Genomic DNA, 24,117 nt, shown 5'->3' with positions numbered 1-24,117 from the left:
AATCGAGTGGATCTAAGGACAAAACTAGTTTATGTACTAAAATTGCAGCTAGAATATCACAAAGTTTTGTGACCATTTACTTTTGTTTTCGTATTAAATTCATGTATATCTTTTATTATATTTAATAACGTATTTATTAGTATTCCGTAAAAACTTTAACTTTTATTTTGCGTTGATTGTTTTCTAAATAAGAGTCATCCTCCCTCTCTTTACATATAGGTTCTAAAATACAATTCAATCTATGTCATACAAATCTCTACATATATTTTCATTTACATAAATGTGTTAGGATGGTCCTAGGACCATCGTAGTTAGAACTGTCCCAAGACAGCTTTGTTTTACATCCTATAAGACATGTCTCAGACACGTCCTAAGACCATCCTAAATAATGTCCTAAGGCCTATTTTAGGACATATCTTAGGATACTTTCATTGACACGGCCCCAGTAGTATAACAATTGACGAGCGGTGGTGTAGTGGTTAGCGCATCGAACTACACACACAAAGGTTTCTGGTTTGGTCTCCGTTCCGTGGAGAAAATTTCGCGTACCAAAATTGTCGTGTACCAAAGCGGCTCTCCCTTGACACCATATGTGATTATGGTCTTTAGTAACGCAGATATACCGTCAGAAGGGGGCGTTAAATGACTGATCCATGTTAAGAGAGAGCAATATCACTTGCAAATAAAAAAAACACTATTTTAGATTTCGAAAAAGAGCAGGTTAATACCGCTATACAAGGCAGCAGTCGCACCCGCAAAGTGGAAAGGGATTTATGTAAATTTTGATAATGTGTTTCCAAATTCACTATAAGAGATAAATATGTTTAAACTATAACAATTGAAATTCAAGTCTGAAATAGAATATTCATATTCATTGTATTTCAAATTTCATCTCATTCCACGCATAATTAACTACAATGAATAAATGAGTGTCAAGTTCGCCTAATCGAAAGGTCAATAACCTATTCATTTTTTGTTTTATTTACTAGTGATAACCTATTTCTTAACCTACAAAGCGCGGAAAGATAAAAATCATTTGAAAAAAGGAGTATTTTTATATTTTTATTTAGAACCATTGTCAAGAGGTAAAAAATAATCATGAGTTTCTAAAGGTAGAGTTAGTACTACGGAGGTTAAAATATCTATATATGACGCTACGAAGTACAGGTGTCCCCAAGAATGTTCGCTACTCATGTTTAAATTACTTTTTTTGACAAAGATTCGAAATTTTCAGCATGGTTAATCGTATAGGGACATTTACAAATTAGACCACCTACCCTAGCCTGACATCCTGACCCAATCTACATTTCGTCGATAGGAGAAGCATTTAGCAATCAGTGAGCCAGGACTCCATGCTACTTATTACCCTAGCCTGACATCCTGACCCAATCTATATTTCGTCGATAGGTGTAAGCATTTAGCAATCAGTGAGACAGGACCCCAGGCTACCACTTACCTTAGCCTGGCATCCTGACCATATCTTCGTTTCGTCGATAGGTGTAAGCGTTCATATCAATCAGTGAGCCAGGACCCCAGGCTACTACTTACCCTAGCCTGACATCCTGACCCAATCTATACTCCGTCGATAGGTGTAAGCATTTATAGCAATCAGTGAGCCAGGATACCATGCTACTTCTTACCCTAGTCTGACATCCTGACCCAATCTATACTCCATCGATAGGTGTAAGCGTTTAGAAATCAGTGAGCCAGGATACCATGCTACCTCTTACCCTAGTCTGACATCCTGACCCAATCTATACTCCGTCGATAGGTGTAAGCGTTTAGCAATCAGTGAGCCAGGACCCCAGGCTACCACTTACCCTATCCTGACATCCTGACCCAATCTATACTCCGTCGATAGGTGTAAGCGTTTAGCAATCAGTGAGCCAGGATACCATGCTACTTCTTACCCTAGTCTGACATCCTGACCCAATCTATACTCCGTCGATAGGTGTAAGCGTTTAGCAATCAGTGAGCCAGGATACCATGCTACTTCTTACCCTAGTCTGACATCCTGACCCAATCTATACTCCGTCGATAGGTGTAAGCGTTTAGCAATCAGTGAGCCAGGATACCATGCTACCTCTTACACTAGTCTGACATCCTGACCCAATCTATACTCCGTCGATAGGTGTAAGCATTTAGCAATCAGTGAGCCAGGACCCCAGGCTACCACTTACCCTAGCCTGACATCCTGACCCAATCTATACTCCGTCGATAGGTGTAAGCGTTTAGCAATCAGTGAGCCAGGATACCATGCTACTTCTTACCCTAGTCTGACATCCTGACCCAATCGATACTCCGTCGATAGATGTAAGCGTTTAGCAATCAGTGAGCCAGGATACCATGCTCCTTCTTACCCTAGTCTGACATCCTGACCCAATCAATACTCCGTCGATAGGTGTAAGCGTTTAGTAATCAGTGAGCCAGGATACCATGCTACCTCTTACCCTAGTCTGACATCCTGACCCAATCTATACTCCATCGATAGGTGTAAGCGTTTAGCAATCAGTGAGACAGGATACCATGCTACTTCTTACCCTAGTCTGACATCCTGACCCAATCTATACTCCGTCGATAGGTGTAAGCGTTTAGCAATCAGTGAGCCATGATACCATGCTACTTCTTACCCATACTCTGACATCCTGACCCATTCTATACTCCGTCGATAGGTGTAAGCGTTTAGCAATCAGTGAGCCAGGATACCATGCTACCTCTTACCCTAGTTTGACATCCTGACCCAACCTATACTCCATCGATAGGTGTAAGCGTTTAGCAATCAGTGAGCCAGGATACCATGCTACCTCTTACCCTAGTCTGACATCCTGACCCAATCTATACTCCGTCGATAGGTGTAAGCGTTTAGCTATAAGTGAGCCAGGATTACATGCTACCTCTTACCCTAGCCTGGCAACCTGACCCAATCTATACTCCGTCGATAGGTGTAAGCGTTTAGCAATCAGTGAGCCAGGATACCATGCTACTTCTTACCCTAGTCTGACATCCTGACCCATTCTATACTCCGTCGATAGGTGTAAGCGTTTAGCAATCAGTGAGCCAGGACCCCAGGCTACCACTTACCCTAGCCTGGCATACTGACCCAATGTATACTTCGTCGATAGGTGTAAGCGTTTAGAAAGCAGTGAGCCAGGATCCCATGCTACTTCTTACCCTATTTTTCATTTCAAATTTTCATTACATGTACATGTAATTCAGAATATCATTATTGAAAATATTATGAAATGCTTGCATGATAAGTTGAACAATGTTTTGATTAAAAAAAAGTATCATTGTCAAAGGTATGAAATTCTAGATAAAAAAATTCCGGGCAAATTATTTCTGCCTTTTTGTTCTGTTATTTTCTATCAATGTATCACGGAAGACCCCCCGCCCCTTTCCATCTTTTCCTTGGGCCTCCTTTGCAACCACTCTATGGCAAAGAGTAGTTAATGAGTGAATGAAATATGTCTGAAGATTTACTAGATAATTTTTTTCTTCGTCATAATGAGAACATTCTTCAGTCAGAAGAACAGATCTGCTAGCAGGAGCGCACAGTTAGTATCTTCAGTATAGATAGTATTAAAGGTGATCGGGATGTGGTTCACAGAATAGCATGCAATGTGCAAATCTAAAGTGCAGAATGAAGAGCCAAACATTGTGTGACGGGATCGCTTCCCTTAGAAAAACTTAGTAGAAACTAAGTCAGCCGTAAGCGGTTGAGCTAGGGAAGTACTTCTTTAGCTCAGTCGGTGAGCTCGCTGCCTTTTAACACAGAGGTCCCGGGTTCGAGTTCCGGTGGAGACAAGCAATTTTGTAATGAAATTCGTGCTCTCCGGTTACAATTGAAAGAATGACGAAAAATAAAAAAAATCAAATTTAAAATAGAGAAAAAAGAGGTGTTAAAAAACAATAATGGATAAAATAAATAAAGAACAGGACAGTGACATAAAAAAATCTGTGTATAAAGAAATGAAGCACCCCATCAATAACCGCTTACATTTGTTGTAGGGCAAAACGAATATAATAGTGGCTTCCTATCACCCTTAATGCGCATGCCTATCCTAACACATGCTATGAGCAGTTTTGGTTAAATATAACCGGGAGTTTTCCGTGATAAAGTCACTCAAAGACAGAATACCAATACTTTTAACTTTATTAGCAAGGGCCGGACAGTACCAGACCTTAGCTAACTTCAAAATAACATACAAAAGTATAACAGTATCTATGATCATCTATGGAAAAGGTTAAGAGTTCAACGGATTAACTTGTCATCGTCAAAGTGATTTCCCTAACGACAAACATGTTAACAATAAAATTAACTAACATGAAATGTGTAGGGTAAGATAAAGAGATTAACAAATTGTCACTATACCACTTACAATATACTTGACATGCTTGCCTCAGTTTGATTAAGGAGTAGGTCCGGTAAGGGCCAATTTTGGCCTCAAATTTCAGGTTCATCTGACGAAAGATTTTGACCACCTTTTAAACACGTGTCTATTTTATTTGAATCAATTAGTTTATGTGAACGATTTTAACTGATTTAGTCATAAAGAACGTCCCGATTCAAGCTAAGGTATGAAAAATCTACCAAATATGCCGAAACATGTTACTTTTCGGATGGTTTTTGTCAAAAATGAAAAAGGCCGCATCCGTGTTCACCCTCAACCTTTATATGTTATATATTATCATAAAATAGAACTTACCTTTCAATATAAAGTATGAACACGAATACGGCCACTTTAGTTTTACACGAAAACCGTCTAAAATTTAACTAACAGGCTAGAATTATGAAGATTTCAGTAATTTAGCATGACTTAGTGGTGCTAATACCATATTTATGTAGCAGAAACATTTTATTGTCCAATAAATATAAGTTTACAATTGAACAATTTTTTAAAACTGCTATATTTTGGGCCAAAAAGGGGTCTTACTGGACCTATTCCTATATTGTTAACAGTCCCAATTGTTCAAATCTCCTGGTTTTATTAGCATCGCGTAATTATAAAACATTGTTCTATGTCTTAGAAATTATGTATTAGGATTCGGATTTACATGTTATTTTTTTCATATTCAATTAATTTTTTTTCGTTGCAGGATGTTTATTTTTTCCACTTTAAAAATGTATCAGACTGAAACATGTATTAAACAAGTCATGGCCTGAAACGACAGCTAAAGTATACAACGCGTATATTTACTATGTTGACAAAATACACAAACAATAAAGAAAAATCAACATAAACCAATTTTGCATGATTGAAATTTAAATATTTAGACCGTATAGAAATGTAAACTATCTTGTTCAAATATTAAAAAAATCAGTGAACCGCAACATTTCAAGTCACAAATGGCTAGTTCTCTCTAGAATTACTATCTAAAACAAGGTCATATATCTAAGGACGCGAATTTCTGTATTTTTCTGTTTCTAACGACATTCGATAAGTGATTTTTGTAGGCGTGGACAACTTTTATCAATGGTCATACATAATCTTTGTAAAAATTTGAGAGTTTCTAGTATTTTAAATGTTATCATAGGATTGCAATATACATTAAATCAGTAAGTAGTGGTTTTTATTTTTTTTTATTCTAATGGTCAACAATTCAACTGATGATATTCTTGCTTTGCAATTAAGTTGTTTATGATAAGTTGATTAACATTAAAATATACTAAGTTGAAAGAAACACATGTATATACTTATATAGTATTTAAACTGTTCACAAGGAGGATCTGATTTAATTTGGAGGAATAAGTTTCGCGATGCTTTAGCTGACCAGCCTCGCTGGTCAAACTTCAGGTAAAATTGACTACTTCGCAATTTCGTGTTTATATATATTTAGAAAGAGAGATTAAAAAAGTAAATACTGTTTTTGGAAGATGATTGTAGGATTTATTACTATGTAAAAGAATGCACTAAATTATGCTAAAAAAATAATGATTAAAAACATCAAACACCAAAATTTGATATATTCTTGTTATAATTTTCTAGCAATGTTAGCGAGTACTTTCTCTCAAAATATATTTTAGAGGGTTGGATAGTATGCCAAGCCGAATCACTTCATTATCTTTCGGTTTCTAACCTGAAATTGGTGATCCATGATTTGTTTTGTGTATGTTTGATAAAAAAAATTATTCGACATATGGTATTGGATTGTACCTAGATATCGTTTAACTTTAATTGTTTAAAAAACTATCATGACTTGTGACTATTGTTTCCAAATTTCATAAACCACATTTCAGACATTCGAGCAGAATAAAATCTACTAGTATTTTAAAAAGGGACGATTCAGAAATCTAGAATATACTATCATAGTCAAGACGTAAAAATAAATCTGGATGACATCAAGTCACAAGTTATTCGAGATAGTGTAAAAGGTAGGACGTCTGTTTATGGTGTGCAAATATTTACAGTGCGCTAAGTTTATACACATGCGTGTTAAAACATAATTATACAATCATAATTTTATTGGGGATCAATTTGTAGAATTAAATTGACAGCCAACTTGTTGCTAAAATAGCATAATTTATTACGACTTTTTCATTGTAATAAACCCTACAGTCATCTTCCAAAAAACAGTGTTTACATTTTTGTACCTTTGGGAAAGGGGGGGGGATTATTCGATATGGTACTGGACTGCCCCTAGATATTTTCTAACTTTCACTCCATTCCAATCGGTTTTAAAGCTGAATCCATTGTTTCAAGTTTTATTTTGTTTTGTGTATATTTAGTTTTTTTGTGTGTTTTTTTAAGGGGGAAGGGAGCTACCATTTGATTTTTAGGGGGGGGGGGGCTAAAATTTGAAAAAAATAGGCAGGACAGTTTTCAGAAAAAAAAGGCAGGATGAAACACTTGAAAAAAAAGTCAGGACAACAATTTAGGTAAAAAAAAGTCAGGATAAACTAAAAAAAAAAAAAAGGCAGGACCGAACAGAGTGAAAAATAAAAAGGCAGGACAGAAATTACAGGTAAAAAAAATGCAGGACAACATTTTTCATCCTAGCCCCCCCCCCCCCCCCTAAAAATCAAATGGTAGCTCCCTTAGGGTTATTCGACATATAATACTGGGTTGTCCATAGATATCTTCTAACTTAAATTGTATAGATAAACCATCATGACTTGTGAATATGGTGAACTACGTTCCAGCTACATGTATTTGACTATTTAAAAATTTGAGCAAAAAAATCTATTTCAAAAAGGGAAGGATGAAAAATCTAAATGATATGTCAAGACATTAAAACAAATATGGGTGATGTCAAATCACATGTTATCGTGACAGTGTAATAAGTGGAACGTCTGTTTATATTATGTAAATATTTGTAATGTGCTATTTATAGCCTAAGTTAATGCACACGCGTGCTAAAACATTATATTACGTTCATAATTTTATTGGAGATCAACTGGTAGAACTATATTGATAGCCAACTTATTGCTAACACAGTTGAACGAGTTTTACTTGTTTAAAAAATCACATTGAGGTTGGCTTGTGTATTCCATTTATATGATAATCTTAACTTTTCGGATTTCCTGTTGGGCCGGAAAAACCCATGCACTGGGCGTTGCTTACGAATAGATTGCCTTAGCTGTTTTCGGATTTTTTTTCTGACTTTTCAGTGTTTCTTAAATGCTCTAAAAAAAAAAACAGATGCTCCGGAAGGGGAAAGTAAATCTAACTCTACTTGTGGCACCAGTCGTAATAAGACCAACTCAACTTCAGTAGTCAGAGGATGATTTTTTTGTCAAAAACATCTTTCGGTGAATTAGGAGGCGCAAATACAAGTACTACGCAAGTTTCCTTTCTGGGGTTCGATGAAATCTTTCGTCGTTACCAACATTAATTTTACTTTATTTATTGAAAGTTCTTTTTATTTTGAAGGGATTGATTGTGGTATTAGACAAAATTGCGGGAAAAGTTTTAGGCAGGTCTTTGACACGTTTTAAAAAAAAAAAAATTTGGCGGGAAAAATATATCTGGACTTGTTGGAATTGATTGAATGACAAGGCAAAATATTAAATGATAAAAAAATGTAGCAGCCATAACCATCATTTAAAACATTTCGCAGGTGTGTTTTGGAGATGACAATTTTATTTGAAAATTTATAGGTTGCCGTGGAAAAAAGTTTCAATAAATAATCCGATTTCCAATTTATCCACGACGTTAACAATTGTTCTTATTCACAGTTAAATCCCATATAACCCCAGGAACGAATGGTATGCAAAGACTTCCACAAACCATATGTTTATTATGTAGTTTATCATTAAATAGAAAGATAAAACAATACAACCCGTGGGTAAATTGAGGGATTAAACATAGAAACAGACTCGATTAACGTTGATAAAATGTGACACTACATGTATTTCTTATTTTGCCTTAAGTTATTGGGTAATATTGATTTTATTGATTATTGAACCATATGGCCCACTGTAGTGTGTTACAGTGCGTTATTTTTCTAAGTGACCAAATTATGCAAGATACATTACTTTCCTATTATTGAAATTTAAGTAGAGTTTTAAATCTTTGTGTAAACAAAGTAAATTATATACTGTGAACTTGGCATACAATGGCAACCCTCCACCTAACCTAACTGTACTTCGCACTTTCATTATTACAATCAATATAAGGTATAGGATGTCGGATAATTACAAGTTAAACATTGGCACATTTAAATCCCTGGCTTTAGTGATTCTGAAATAGATTTCTCGTGTTTCTTTAATGATTTTTGATTTGGTGATTAAGGAGTTAAACAGAAAGCCAAACTGTTTTTGTTTCGGATTTTCTTAAGTGTCTTCAAATCTGTCGTGATAATGAAGCATAGTCTAATGCATACTTGAGGGTATAGATGGGGTTTACAGAATGAAGCATCATTGGCAAAATAAGCAATAAAAAGGGACAAAATGTACTAGGAATAGCTAGGTTAAAAAGAAGAGAATTGAGAATACCGATACGCTTTAATATAGAGATTCAATAGAGAATAAAAGGTAAAAAAAAATGAAAATATAGAAGTAAAGTCTGAAAAGATTAAAAAATAAAGAAACGAAAGACCTTCCATATAGTCCCTCATACTTGACTTAAATAAATATGCCCCAATTTAAAACGTATTGGATCTAATGGTGACTGCCATATTTAAATATTGACTTGTTTAAGACTGATGCATGGTTACTAGTTAAAGGCGAGAAATACCACAGAACATTCAAATCCCACAAGTCGAAAAAAAATAACATCGCAAATACAAAAACCCCGAATAAAGACGAAACAACTAGAAAGTCCACAAAACACTACATAGAAAACTAAAGACATCAGCAAACAACAAACCCAAACATGGAGGTGATCTCAGGTGCTCTGAAAGATTTAGGAATTGTTGGTCTTCATAGCTGAGCAAACTGGTGCATTCTTCTAAGGCGGTCTTCACGCTGTCCTACATTTATTAGACGGTCTTCACGTTGTCCTACACGTCTTTGCCAGTCTCCATGCTGTCCTACACTTCTAAGCCGGTCTTCACATTGTCCTACACTTCTTAGCCAGTCTCCATGCTGTCCTACACTTCTTAGCCAGTCTTCATGCTGTCCTACACTTCTAAGCCGGTCTTCACGTTGTCCTACACTTCTTAGCCAGTCTCCATGCTGTCCTACACTTCTTAGCCAGTCTCCATGCTGTCCTACACTTCTAAGCCGGTCTTCACGTTGTCCTACACTTCTTAGCCAGTCTTCATGCTGTCCTACACTTCTTAGCCGGTCTTACGTCCTAAGTACACTTAAAATAACTGTTTTAATTCAATCCGTATACTCAGTCTTTACCTCTCACTAGTGCAGACTAAAGAAATACTTCTTTGTGGTCAATTTGCCCTTGTGTGATATGAACGATTTTTTCAATTTTAGAAATATTCAACTAAGAAAATCAACTAGCATCCTATTTTGGAAGCATAAAAAAAAAAGAAAAACTATCATCCATTTTTAACCCTCTTAGATTAAACCATCATGATCAAGGGAACTATCTCCAAGCTGAATTATCAAAAGGATGTCACACCCAAACCGCCTCTGATGTCGAATCTAAATGGTTTTGGTTTGTTTAATTGTTTACATTTCAAATTAAAAATGACGTCATTGGTTCGATATATATTGCCCGACAAGCTTAGAACCTATCCCTACATTGTCCGCTTTGAAAATCAGTTTAAAGAGAGGCAAACATACAATTTTACTAATGGGACAGTTAAACTCATAAGTTAAAAAGAAACTGACAATGCCATGGCTAAAAATGAAAATGACAAATAAACTACAGTTTACCAAACATATTGACATAAAAAACCAAAGAATGAATAAAACACAAACCCACCAAAAAATCTGGATATATTGTTTTGAAAGTGACTTTAATTTGTGAATAATAAAATTGAGAATGGAAATGGGGAATGTGTCAAAGAGACAACAACCCGACCAAAATAAAAACACAACAGAATGAACAAATTTTCAAATCTTTTGTCCTATTAACAAACATAATAATTTTGTTAGTGAGCAAAATGATAGAAAAGAAACAAACAAATATCGTTTCAATTGACTTATAAGAAATGTATACTTTCTTTCAATTCTATAATAGCGACCCTTCTCTATTTCTTCTAATTTTCAATTAAGTAAAGCATTAGTCATAATAAGCAAATTCATTTCTCTATGAAGGTTATATGTAATTGTGATTTTTATAAAGGAATTCCTTTATGTCTCTTCAATTAGTAATGTTATCTGAGTAACGGTCTGAGATGTGTAGAAAATTCTTGACATTCATTTACCAAAATATTGGTTTACCGTTTTCGTTCAAATAAAAGGGACATTACATATAAAAATATACGCTATAATCAGTAATCAAATAGTTCAAGTTTGTAATTATTTATCAGTTTGTTTAGAAAACTTTATCGTTAAGCGTGGAACACCTATTAATCTACCATGCAGAACTAGGACCGATAACTCTGCATTGGAGATCGGGACACTATGTCCACGCGATCTGCAAACACACGTTCAGGGGTTAAGTGTCAACGTGGTCGGTCAAGGATTAAGTGGCAATGTGGACGGTCAAGGGTTTTTAAAAGAGGCTATGTGTTATGCTAATATGGAACGTATCGTTGTTTTTACTTGCACCGAAATACAACTTTCCTTTTACATAGTAGGTATAAAATAGCACAGTACGAAGACAAATAGCAGTGCAAAAAAAACTAACACAGAATAGAGCAAATAACATAGACCATTATTAGCAATTTTGATAAAACCCGATCAAAACTTAGTAATATAATTTCATGTTTTGTGAGCTACCTATCAAAATTTACCCTTCAAACACAATACAAAAGTTCACAAGTTATCTGCTATCCCATTCAACCGTATACGTTTTGTTACCCTTTTAAATTCGTGATTTGGTTCTATAATATCAACCTTTCCGATTTTTTGTATTGTATTGACCCAAAAAAGACAAATATTCGGTGAAAGCGGATTTTCTACTTGAATTATTCCCAAACGATTTAGGAGTGTCTATTTCAATTATATAAACAAAGTTTTAACCCGATTATCAGATACAAAACTCTTTAATCTATGACGAATGCAATTCAGTGAGAACATTTTATATAATACTAATAAAATGAATTGTGTGACCAAGATATCTGATTAATGGTTTAAATTATGTCCTAAATATTGACATGATACAATGGCTTATAATTACTAGAAGTAAAGTACATGTTTGCTATTTTTGCTTCACAACGCAAAATTTTCGCCGTTAACGCAAGTCTTAATTTTGACTGTTTCAACACTGTTTTTGAACAGTGTAGCTATAGTTTTGTTGACTGGTTGCATTGATCATAAATATCTTACTACAATTGATGTGAGTATTTAACATGTGGGTTTTGTTTATAGTAATTTGTAGTAATTTTTTTTATGTTGGTATCGCTTTGTTGTGTGTTACATGTAGTTGGAATTTTATTATCACGTTACTTTAAGTTTGCAGCATATGTAAAAATTAAAAAACAAGCCTTGTTTGTAACGTACCTAGACTCTCATTTTGTAATTCTTATTTTTCAGTTGCTGTAATAGGTTTATAAAATGGACCCGGAACTCTGGACCATAAAAGACGTAGGTACATATCTTGACGAAAATGATTTCAAACAATACAGGAAGCTGTTTTGTGAAGAAAATAAAATTGATGGCAGAGTGTTTCTATCGCTGACTGAAAACGATCTCAAACAATTACCTCTGCAAATCTTGCCATTTGGAGATTTAAGAAGACTATGCTTTCTCATTGAAAATCTAAGAGAAGAAAAACGCAATCGTGACCAGAAATCAAGTGATTCTCCCTTTAAACAGACCTATTCGACATTCAATAATTACATCCACTCGGAACAATCATCAACACGATCTGGATTATCTTCCCCTTCCGGTGGAATTTCGATTACCGATTCTGATGACGATTCTGTTCAGTTCAGAAAGAAACTGAAATTGGACCGACGGAAATTTGCACTGTCTGTTTTGTATCTATTCTGTTCTCATTTCTTCTCGGGTTTTGCTGTGACGTATGCACAGGAAAATTTACCAGATAAAAAGAAATATCCACCATTACCAGATATAATTCTAGACAATTTGCCGTTTATACCATGGGCTTATCGAGTGACAGAAGGAGCTATTTTTTTCCTTATTATAATCGGACTCATAATGTTGTTTTTCCATAAATACAGGTAATGTTTTTATAATAATTCCTAAGTTATATAGTTTATTATATTTGATATAGTGGATTGGGAAACAAGTTACTGCAATTCATATTATTCCCTTTCCACTTTGCCGGTGCGAGTGCTGTCTTGTACCGGTATTAGTCTGCTCTCTTTTAATACCTATAAGGAGGTCTTGTACGTGCAAGGTATTGGGATGCTCTCTCTGACCTAGGGCCAACCGTTTCTAAAGACCATTCTCGCAAATGATGTCAAGGGAGAACCGAACATTCAGTCCCTTAAATTTTCTCCATGGAACGGGTTTCTAACCAGGAACCTTTGTGTTAGTACTCCAATGCGCTTACCATTCAACCACGGCTCTCCGTTCGAATAATTTGCATATCTACAATACTCCAATGTGATTGGTTTGTAAGTTACAGTAATAAAATTGAGAATGGAAATGGGGAATGTGTCAAAGAGACAACAACCCGACCAAATAAAAAAACAACAGCAGAAGGTCACCAACAGGTCTTCAATGTAGCGAGAAATTCCCGCACCCGGAGGCGTTCTTCAGCTGGCCCCTAAACAAATATATACTAGTTCAGTGATAATGAACGCCATACTAATTTCCAAATTGTACACAAGAAACTAAAATTAAAATAATACAAGACTAACAAAGGCCAGAGGCTCCTGACTTGTGACAGACGCAAAAATGCGGCGGGGTTGAACATGTTTGTGAGATCTCAACCCTCCCCCTATACCTCTAACCAATGTAGAAAAGTAAATAACTGGTTTACACGTCCGAATTGATCCTGACGATTACATGTTTACCATATGTAAATATCTACATTACATGTACATGTACATTTCATTATAAAACGTAATTTTGATTGGCTAAAGGCAGTCTGAAATTAGCCTTCATTTCGGCAAAAGGAATTGTAACTTTCATGATGGCACGATCTTAAGCCTTTCACAATGAAGTGCACAGATATATGAATGAGAAACTTGATAGAAAACGTGTTTTCATGATCCTGTGACCGTGTGCACATTTTAAGAATGCTTCATACACAATGTACTTTGGTCAACGTCCAAAACATTATCCGAAGGATGACTTAAAGTTTACCTCGATAACGTTTCCTCAAAAACCTCGGCCTCAAATATTTGGGGAGGTAGATATAACACACGTCGTTTCGGTGTAACCATGAAAATTCCGGGAAATAAGCGCGATAAGATTATCACTCTTTTAAGGCATATACTATAATTGGACTTAACAGCGTTTAAACGAATTTACAAATATACTACGATGATCTTAAGGGAAAACGGTACTATTATATTTTCCCAGCATGAGGTTGGCTTTTTGTGTACCAAAGACAGGTGAATAAGGTCAACTTTAATAGGTGCGGTGTGATATGCTGTAAGGGTACAATATATATATTTTTTTATTCATCTATGAATAGCTGCAGTGTGTATATTTACCATATAAATTTTAAAACCTATGAATATATTTTAAAGAAATATTCGAAAAGGCTTCCAAAACTTCATAAATTTGGTGTAAAATAACGGTTGGCATGGATAACATAAACAAGCTCCGTTGGAAATTGGTCAAGATACTATTTGGCTTCAATTTTTAAAATAGAGTAATAAAGTACAAATACCACACATAACTGTGTTTTGGCCAGGTTTTATTATAAAAAGTGTCAAATTCAGAAAATGCATGTTAGTATTGATGCCTATGGCAGAATAAATAGTGTCGTTTTCCCTTCAATCAGCGACAATTTATCTAAAATACACTGAGTTTCACTTTGAAGTGATGTTAGCGGCGTTAAAAGTCTGAAAGGGTGACATGTTTTCTGTTGACTGTTACCTTGTGAGCTAATCTAAAAGAAGTACAACGCAAATCCAACGCTGTTGAACGTTAAGCGGCTATCAATCAATCAGTTAATATATTAGCAGTGAAGATATTGAAAAGTACATTAAAAAGATATACTTAAATCCAAAGGATTTCAGCTTATAAACTGTACAAATATCTTAGTGTGAAACACAAGTGGAAAATTTGAAACCACTGTCCTCGTTTTTATAGTCAGGTTAAAGTTTACACAGTTTAAAACAAACATTCAATTTAAAGATTGTAAACCATTGAAAAGGAATAAAATTTGTTTGTATAATATAATCTGACAAACAACTACGGAGAGAATCTCGGATTTCTTATTTAAACATTAGATAGAATAAAAATACTTCAAGTGAAATTTCTTGACCTCGATTTACTGATATCGGGTTACGTTAAAAGTTAAAATAAACATAAAAAGACTTCTTGATACAATCGCTATGCACATGACGTTTCTCCTTTTGCGCACATGGGTGCAATATATAGAACTTGTTTTATAATGATGATTCTTTTTTTTAAACATTATATCATACATCCACGCTATTTTAGGAATCTTTAAAAAGATTTTTATTTCGACAAAAGTATAAGATTTAAATTTAAGTTCGAATTCCGGGATGACAGTGCTGATTGAATTAACAAAACAGAAATTGAATCAAATAACTCCATTTATTGTATAAAGCGTCAAGGAAATGACCCCCCCTAAAAAATAATAAAACAAATATATATAAATTAAATGTAGAATAAGAATAAAATATGAAGTAAATGAATTAAAAAATTAAAAATTAAATTAAAAAAACCCATTACATTTCGATTTTTCAAATTCGTGTTACTTGATATAATCATGAATATTGTACATGTGAACTTGTATTTACTTATAATTTTACAAACGGACAAAATATATTTGGTGTGATACAATGAAATAACTTTTGTTTTATTCTGTAGGTTTCTAGTAATTCAGCGATTAATGATTATAGCTGCCACAATCTACCTTCTACGATCCTTCTGTGTGATGTCTACAGCCATACCAATGCCACAGAAAGAATACAACTGTAATCGTATTGTAAGTATCGTTTCAATCTTTACTCAATCCTCGGGTTAATCCGATAACCCTCCTTTTGAGGGTACGGATTCGGTCGAGTCGTGACAAATGAATCCACTCAATCGGCAATCCTCGGATTACTCTGACAACCCTTCTTCTGACGGTACGGAATCGGCCGACTTGTGACGAATGAATCTTTACTGAATCGGCAAACTTCGGGTTAATCCGCTACTCTTCTTCTGACGGTACGAGATCGGTCGAGTTTTGACGAATGAATCTTTATTCCAACGGCAATCCTCGGGTTAATCCGCTACTCTCATTCGGAAGATACGGAATCGGCCGAGTTCTGACAAATGAATCTTAAGTTGACTTTGTACTAGTAAAATAGGGGGTATTTTTTTTAAAACGCCGCTCATTACTGATTGTCTTTTTGTTATTTTGTTATGCAATGTGAATTTTTTTATGTTGATGGTAGACCTACATTTCGTAGATAGTCTCTTTTGACTTTGTTAATCTTTTGTTGTTGACTCGGGTTGACTTATAATGGTTTGCTTTTATAAATTGTTACTTGTATGGAGAGTTGTCTCATTGGCACTCATACCACATCTTCCTATATCTATTTTTTGTTAACTCTGAGTTGTTTTGAGTCTTTTAAATTGCCTAAACACGTATAGCTTTTGTTGTTGACTCCGGGTTGTTTTGATCCAGGTAAATTTCAGACACACAGCTTTTGTTGTTGACTCGGGGTTGTTTTGATCCAGTTTAATTGAAGAGAAACATAAATTTGGTTGTTGAGTCAGATTGTTTTGATCAAGGTAAATTGCCGAGACTCATAGCTTTTGTTTAAACCATTTGATATCCTCTAGTTGTCATACTTTGCAGTTGGTAAAAGGCTCACCAGAGCCGCTTACAGATGCGGAATTTTGGGGCAGAGAGTCCGACACCTTTTTGTTTGAAACATTTGGTTGATTATTAAGGGTATCACTGATGCTTGACTTGAGCGGACTTCTATCTTATGATAGTCTTTACCCCCAAACCCTAATTAAGATATCTGGATCCACCACTGGCTAATATGAATATGTTTTATAAGATACCGAATCAAAATAAAGTTTTCTATATGTAATATTTGGTAGTGTGCTGTCTCTTTGACATATGCTTTCAATCATCTTTCAATTAATTCATATATGATTTAAATATTTTTTCAATAGAAAGTAATATTTTTTAACTGTGTGATTTATTGCCATGGACTTTTAAAAAAAGGCTTTTACCTATTATTTAAATTATAAACTATCACCTTAACGTTAAGTTACGTTTATAGTAACACAATTCAATAAAATAGGTTTAGGCGTAACCCGAATAATCCAGTCGTTATATTGCACTCCCTTCGATCGCTACATTAAGTTACACTCTGAAGGACAATGACCGTAAGAACCGCTGAAATTATTCAGTTCAATTAAGGCGTTCCTGTCGATTGTCCAAATATAAAATAAAAATCGGATAAATAAAAATATATGAATGAAAATTAATGTATTCCACCAGAGGAAAATTAATGTACTTTTACCAGAGGAAAATTAATGTGCTTTTACCATACTACTAAACATATTACAATAAAGACCCCCTTCAATCCATTTGCACTACTATTTATTTTCTTATCCCAGGCATAGATTACCTTAGCCGTATTTGGCACAACTTTTTGGAATTTCAGATCCTCATTGCTCTTTAACTTTGTACTAATTTGGCTTTATAGATATTTTGATATAAGCGTCACTTATGAGCCTTATGTAGACGAAACGAGCGTCTGGCGTACTAAATTATAATCCTGGTACCTTTGATAACTATTTACAGATGGGAAGTGAAAGTATAACACGAAATATCCGTTTTCTGCTGTGTGGTATCATATACAAATTCTAACATTCCAATTTAAACTGATATGCAAAAAAGATTACACTACTTCAAATTCATGTTCAGGGAATATTGCGATATAATAAATACTAAAAAAAAAGAATAAATAAACGATTGTAAAAGAACCTTTCTCCCGTCTTTGGTTAGAGTTCGTACCTGTAAAAATTGTTCTCCAAGTCTCCAAATATGTTCAAAATACCAAAGAATCAATCGTCCTATTACCAAAAAAACAACATTAACAACCACAAACAAACAAACCGGCATACAAAAAAAAAAGCAAAATCCTAGAAGATGAATATTTATTTAATGAATGACCCATACACAAGTGATTTCTAATCCATTTCAGGAAGTAAAAGATGGCTGGGAGAGACTGGCACGTGTCGTACGGTTCTATGCAGCCATTGGTTTAAAGTCGAACGGAATAAAGACGTGTGGAGACTATGTGTACAGTGGTCATACTGCTATAATGACTTTACTTGTGCTCAGTATTAATGAATGTAAGTTATATAAAAGATCAAGGTTGTTCAGCGGTCACACTGTTATAATGACTTTACTTGTGCTCAGTATCAATGAATGTAAGTAATCAAAAGGTCAAGGTTGTTCAGTGGTCATACTGTCATAATGACTTTACTTGTGCTTAGTATTAATGAATGTAAGTAATCTAAAGGTCAAGGTTGTTCAGTAGTCATACTTTTATAATGACTTTACTTGTGATTAATTAGTAGCAATGAATGTAAGTACTCTAAAGGTCAAGGTTGTTCAGTGTCACACTGTTATAATGACTTTCTTGTTCTTAGTATTAATGAATGTAAGTTATCTAAAGGTCAAGTTGTTCAGTAGTCATACTTTTAAAATGACTTTACTTGTGATCAGTATTGATGAATGTAAGTTATATAAAAAGTCAAGGTCAAACATTTGATTAATATAAAATAAAAAATAAAAAATGACAAATACAAGGCAGATTGATTGCTAATGTTTAACGCATTTACAGCACAATTGACTTTATTGTTATGGCAAGTTTCTTTAGTGAAAGGAATCGTAAATACCCGGAAAGAACATCCCTCCCTTGAAGTTAAATTGTCCTCCCTAATAGCACCACTGGAATACATGTATATGTCTCCTTGATATATCATATTGAAAAAGTTACGGGGCTGATAATTTGTTAAGCTAGACGCGCATCATTATCTATATTATGATGAGACTGTCGTACAAGTGAGAGGTTTAGCGCTAAAAAAACAGGTTGGTTCAATCCACCATTTTGTACATTTGAAAATGCCTGTACCAAGTCAAGAATATGACACCTATTCGTTGTTGATGTGTTTTATCATTTGATTTTGCCATGTGATTATGGACTTTTCCGATTAAATTTTCCTCTGAGTTCAGTATTTTTTTATTTTACTTTTTTCTTTCTTCTTAAGACTCTCCAGTGATGCTCGAATTACAAAGTTATAAGGCCAAATGAAGAAAAAAGCTGAAGAACATTGAAAACTCAAATTTCCAAATGGTGTTTACAAATATAGCTGATTTATATACCTATAAAGTTCACCAAACAAAAATACATAAAAAGCATTTAATTATTAGTTAATGCTTAACTTTAGGCAGTAAAATAAATGTACCATATGAAGCTATATATGTATTTGTTATGGTATTAATAGCATTATTATACATTGAACTTTGTAAATATTTATCTTTGTACGACAGGGTCACAATCTTAACATGTCTACAAGTGAGGACATCTTCATAATGTCAACATTTCGTTATCACAAATACAAGTCTGAGGTAGAAAGACGCTGATAAGATAATAAGAGAGTATGACCGGTTTCTGGATAAGTTATAACGGTCACCGAATTTTAAAAGTCGCAATTCTATAATCTAGAGAACTACATGTATGGGTAATCTTTCGAGAAGTTGGGAGTTGCTTCCCCTGACTCACCACAATAATGAAATGATTGATGAATTAACAAGTATTAGATGTTTGATATTTAATAAAAAAAACTACACGGAATTTGAATGATTCGTAAACAAAAGTTTAAATACTTTCATGTTATGGGTAGAGACTAGATGATTAAAACAAAACACATTGTTTATCTTAGGTTGCAGTTAAAAAGGAAAAGAACCAAGCCGCGGCGACTCATTACACACACAAATGATTCAGACAAAAGTAATCGTGAATAGATATAAGAAGATGTTGTATTAGTACCAATGAGACAACTCGTCATTCAAGTAACAATTAATAAAATAAATAAACAATTTTAGGTCAAGGTACTGCCTTCAGTACGGAGCCTTAGCTCACACCGAACATCAAGCTATAAAGGGTTAAGCATAAACATTTCAAGTTAATGTTTAATCAGTTTCTTCTCCGCACTCAAAGAACTTTGTCTTTGTGGATAGAGTTCGGAACTGCAGTGGTACATTTTTCGAATTTGTAGTAGTATACATTCAATCTCAACATTTTCTCCATAGATTTATCAATAATATTAGCTTTATTGTATATTGAAATTGTTTGCAATGATTATATCTAATATATTTATGATTTTCCTTTGCAGATACTCCTCGCAGTATGATTTGTTTACATACATTAAACTGGATAGTTGGTATTTTCGGAGTATTTTTCATTCTTCTAGGACATGGGCATTACACACTGGACATACTATTGGCATTCGTCATTTCATCTAAACTTTTCTCATACCATCACACTATAGCAATCAATATGTCACTAATATCACGTGACACACATCGTATGAAGAAGTGTTTCCCGGTGCTATATTATTTTGAGCAAGACACGGACGGACATATTCCGAACGAGTACGAATGGCCGTTACCGAAGGTAAAGAAAGTCGAATCGTTTTACAGTGATGTCAAATTTAGTTTTGGAAGTTATTTCAGTTCAAAATCGAAACAAGATGTGTAGCTTTAGTTGCTTGTTAAGGACATTACGGTTATATTTATAAAAACATAATGGGATCAAATTTGGAAAATGAATATCCATTCAGCTTTATAATGAATAACGGGAAGATCTTTAATCCAAAGGCATAACTAAAGCTCGATACATGCTATATGTTAATGAGAGGCGTTCATGGACTTCAGAGAAATATCAGCTAAGACGAACAAACTTAATAACTTGAGAATCTAGTATCAATAGCGTCGAAGACTGAAACATGTTAAACGAGGAAACAGCGAGTATAACTTTAGAATCTAGTATCAATAGCGTCGAAAGACTGAAACATATTAAACGAGGAAACAGCGAATATTGAGATTAAGGATCCTCAGTTTGATAAACTTGAAAAATGTACACAAATGTAGTGCTTTGAGATTAGATTCTATCATTTGGATAAGATGATTGCATTTTTTTTTTGTGAAATAATTCACGACAACACGCGTGATTTTACAACTCACGACATTGTGTGTCATGTCAAAACTCACGATTGTCACCCGACTGTTATATTAAACTTCTGCAATATTCAATCTATGTCGATCAATTGAGGAACTTGTCATCTAAGAATCATGTCTGTTTCTCAGACTTAAGAAATATCAGAAAATACATGTATAATCCATTTAAAATACATCAAAACATTCCATATTTTGTAGAATTTTTACAGAATTCTGGAAGTTTTCTTTTATTCTGGTGGTCACTGAAGAAAATTGCTGGTCCTCAATTTATATCTATTGCAAAATACAAATACTCCATACGTGGGTCCTTTGTGGTACCACTTTTTGAGAACTCTGATCTTTCGCTACTTCATTCCAGAGTAATTTTGAACGACTATCTATATTCCGTAATTTTAACGGACATTTTTGTTGAACTTGATTATGTTAATCAATTACATAAACAAAAAACGTGCATAATTTAATTTTAGTAACTATGAATACAATGAAATTAATATGTTGATTTATAATCAAATAATTATTTTAAAGGTATTTTTAAACACCATGTGTTTTGTACCGTTTGAACCGTCTTTTGCCTGGTTAATTGATATGCCTGATTATATAGAGGCTTTACGTTAGTTTAGTTGGACCAAACACATATGTACCTGTATTTCAGTTTCTTCTTCTTACCCTGAACTGTGAAGCCTATCATTACTACCCCGAATTGTGAAGACTACCATAAAATGTGAAGCCTACCATGATATGTGAAGTCTATCTGAAATGTTCAGCCTATCCTTACTCATGTTATGTAAATGTTTGGTTTGGCACCATGAAGGTCAAGTAATTTTTTTGTACATTCCTATATATTGCATTTTTGTTTTGGCCAAGGAAAGTTCAAATACGTACAGTTTTTTTTTCATCGGTCTATGAATTGTTGGTGATAATGAATATTTTTATTTGTTCTACATATATATGTATATTATGTCAAATTATGTTTTGTATTGTGTTTTCTACCTCGCACTTTAATGCAAATATGTATTATAAAATAGGAAATTTGTTACTATTATGTTTGTTAAAGCATTTCAAATGAAATCAATGAAATAAGTGTAAAATGTACAGTTGACCTTTATTACAATTGTTAACAAACCCGAATGGAATTCAAATTATACATGATGGTCAAAATGAAAAATGTATATCTCGACTTCTTTCGGCAGACTTTTGTTTGTTTAACTTTAGTCATGAATTCATTTGACTGAACGTTTTTTTTTCGTGAAAAAAAAATATTTCTAAGTATTGTATATACAAATACCAATAAGTTCAATATTTTAAAATTCTCTCAAGATTATTTTTTTACTAAGGCGGGTTTTACAAGCTTTGGTGAAATCTATTTGAAGATAATAGGTATGTGTATGCACATTCAAATTTGTAATGCATGTGTGCAGTGTGCAAGCCAGCGCAATCATTATTTATTATCATACATTTACACAACCAATGGTTTTGACAATCATCTTCGTGCTATTTTAGTTATAATTTATGTTTTAGATTATTTATTTATCAAACAAATATTTTAATAATAAAAACACTTTTCAGTTTGTATTATGTTTATTTTTTCATATTTATAAGTCAGAAATGGCTTAATTTGTGTCGAGCGGTTTTGATTCCAACTTCGTTTTTGAGTCTTGTGTGTAGACGACATTGCGAGTCTGGTGATAGTGACATGTGACCATTTTCCAAAACAAATCTACCGAGAAAAGCATTCTTGGAAATTATAAACAGTTCGGTGTACTTACAAAAATATCTTTAGGAATAAGACTTCATAGAAAAAGAGATACGGCAGTCAAAAACAAACTAACAGTGCCAAAAAACCCCGACTAAATGACAAACGTAAGTCCATTGTACACGTCATAAAAGGACCACAAAATCAGGGGTGATCTCAGGTACTCTGGAAGGAAAACAGACCTTGTTTAACATGTGGCACCCATCGTGTTGCTCTTGTACGCACAAACCCTGTTTAGGACTGTAACACCATCACGTTATTATGTGTATGTCATAAGTAAGTAAGTAAGTAAGTAAGTAAAACTTTATTTGGATTCGGCATATTGACAAACAATACAAACATAAGCTCTAATGAGCTTTTCACCGAATATAAAAACATATGCAATAACAAATAAAACAAGGCATGCAGCATGCAATAAATAATAAGAAGCAGCACCAAAAAATAACTCTAAGCAAAAAGCATATAGCGTATAAATGTATAAATATTGAACCTTATGTGTGGCTGTTTTCATGTTATCGTCTCATTTGAATATTCATCACATTACTGCTACTTCAATGTTGTATGTGTATTTATTCTTGAAATTTTATTTTAATGACAGATTAGTGAAAGTCGGATAGATTTTTTCACAAATTTAGTAAACGGTTCTGTCGACAGCTTCACAGTTTCACTATCCACTATGTAGCAACCCGTACGTATACTTTATTGACCTCTTCTAGTTCTCATTTTTTTATTTACAAATTTACTAAACGGTGCGATTGACGGCTTGACATATTCTATATACATCTTTGCATTGTTGGAGACCGTATATTGACCCCTAATTATATGTGTCATTGCTCTGTTGTTGTATTGACGTGTACCATATATCTAAATCATTTTACATGAAACTGATACAATACACCCACCGACTGGTACGCCTTACATTTCTTAAATTCTTCGTACAGTTACTATAGTATACGAAACTTCAAATCTTAAAAAAAAGTTAAACATGTTTTATATACTAAAAATGGTCAAGTTTTACTGTAAAACAAGAGTACGCGAACCTCCTTGTAACCGACGTTTGTGTTGTTTAATATTAAAAATGCCATCAGCTGGATGCGCAAATATGTGGCAATATTAAGGGCTATGTGGCAAAAGGATACATAAAAAGAATAGCCACATCTCATGATGTTCAGCCATTGTTCGACACTCTCTTCTAAATATTTGGATATTTTATCACACCATGTCAGTGCTTAGCTTAGTATATTTACATAGTTGGTCCTTAAAACAAGTGACAGAACTAATTCCGCTTCAAATATAAATCTAAATGAATCAAGAGGTCATTAAAAAGCATTTGTGAATGTCAATTGTTTTTTATTTAGGCGGTTTAACATGCATACGGTTTACATGTACCAGTGTGTAACGACAATTGGACTAAGCATTTACATTGCTGAGTTCTTGCTAATGCAAAATGCATAAAGTCATGCAAAAACCTATTTTATAGCGGAT

The 24,117-nt window shown here is 34.0% G+C and overlaps 1 protein-coding gene across 3 annotated transcripts; it reads left to right on the top strand.

The window, feature by feature from the left end:
* Window positions 1–5,423: 5,423 nt before the first annotated feature.
* Window positions 5,424–22,451, top strand: LOC134695462 (sphingomyelin synthase-related protein 1-like). Of its 3 annotated transcripts, none has more exons than XM_063556728.1 (5): window positions 5,424–5,557; window positions 12,044–12,693; window positions 15,491–15,608; window positions 17,836–17,986; window positions 20,036–22,451. In XM_063556728.1, exons 2-5 carry the CDS (start codon window positions 12,065–12,067, stop codon window positions 20,398–20,400), a joined length of 1,263 nt encoding a protein of 420 aa, XP_063412798.1. In that variant the 5' UTR covers window positions 5,424–5,557; window positions 12,044–12,064; the 3' UTR covers window positions 20,401–22,451. The 3 variants fall into 3 exon arrangements, with proteins under 3 accessions (XP_063412798.1, XP_063412799.1, XP_063412797.1); XM_063556729.1 differs by lacking the exon at window positions 5,424–5,557 and adding an exon at window positions 5,777–5,795; XM_063556727.1 differs by lacking the exon at window positions 5,424–5,557 and adding an exon at window positions 11,595–11,846.
* The last annotated feature ends 1,666 nt before the right edge of the window (window positions 22,452–24,117 follow it).

This window comes from Mytilus trossulus, chromosome 13 (genome assembly GCF_036588685.1).
Source record: "Mytilus trossulus isolate FHL-02 chromosome 13, PNRI_Mtr1.1.1.hap1, whole genome shotgun sequence".
In the NCBI taxonomy this organism is placed as follows: Eukaryota; Metazoa; Mollusca; class Bivalvia; order Mytilida; family Mytilidae; genus Mytilus; species Mytilus trossulus.
Note: the sequence above shows the minus strand (reverse complement) of the source record. Positions and strands in the feature narration are given on the sequence as shown.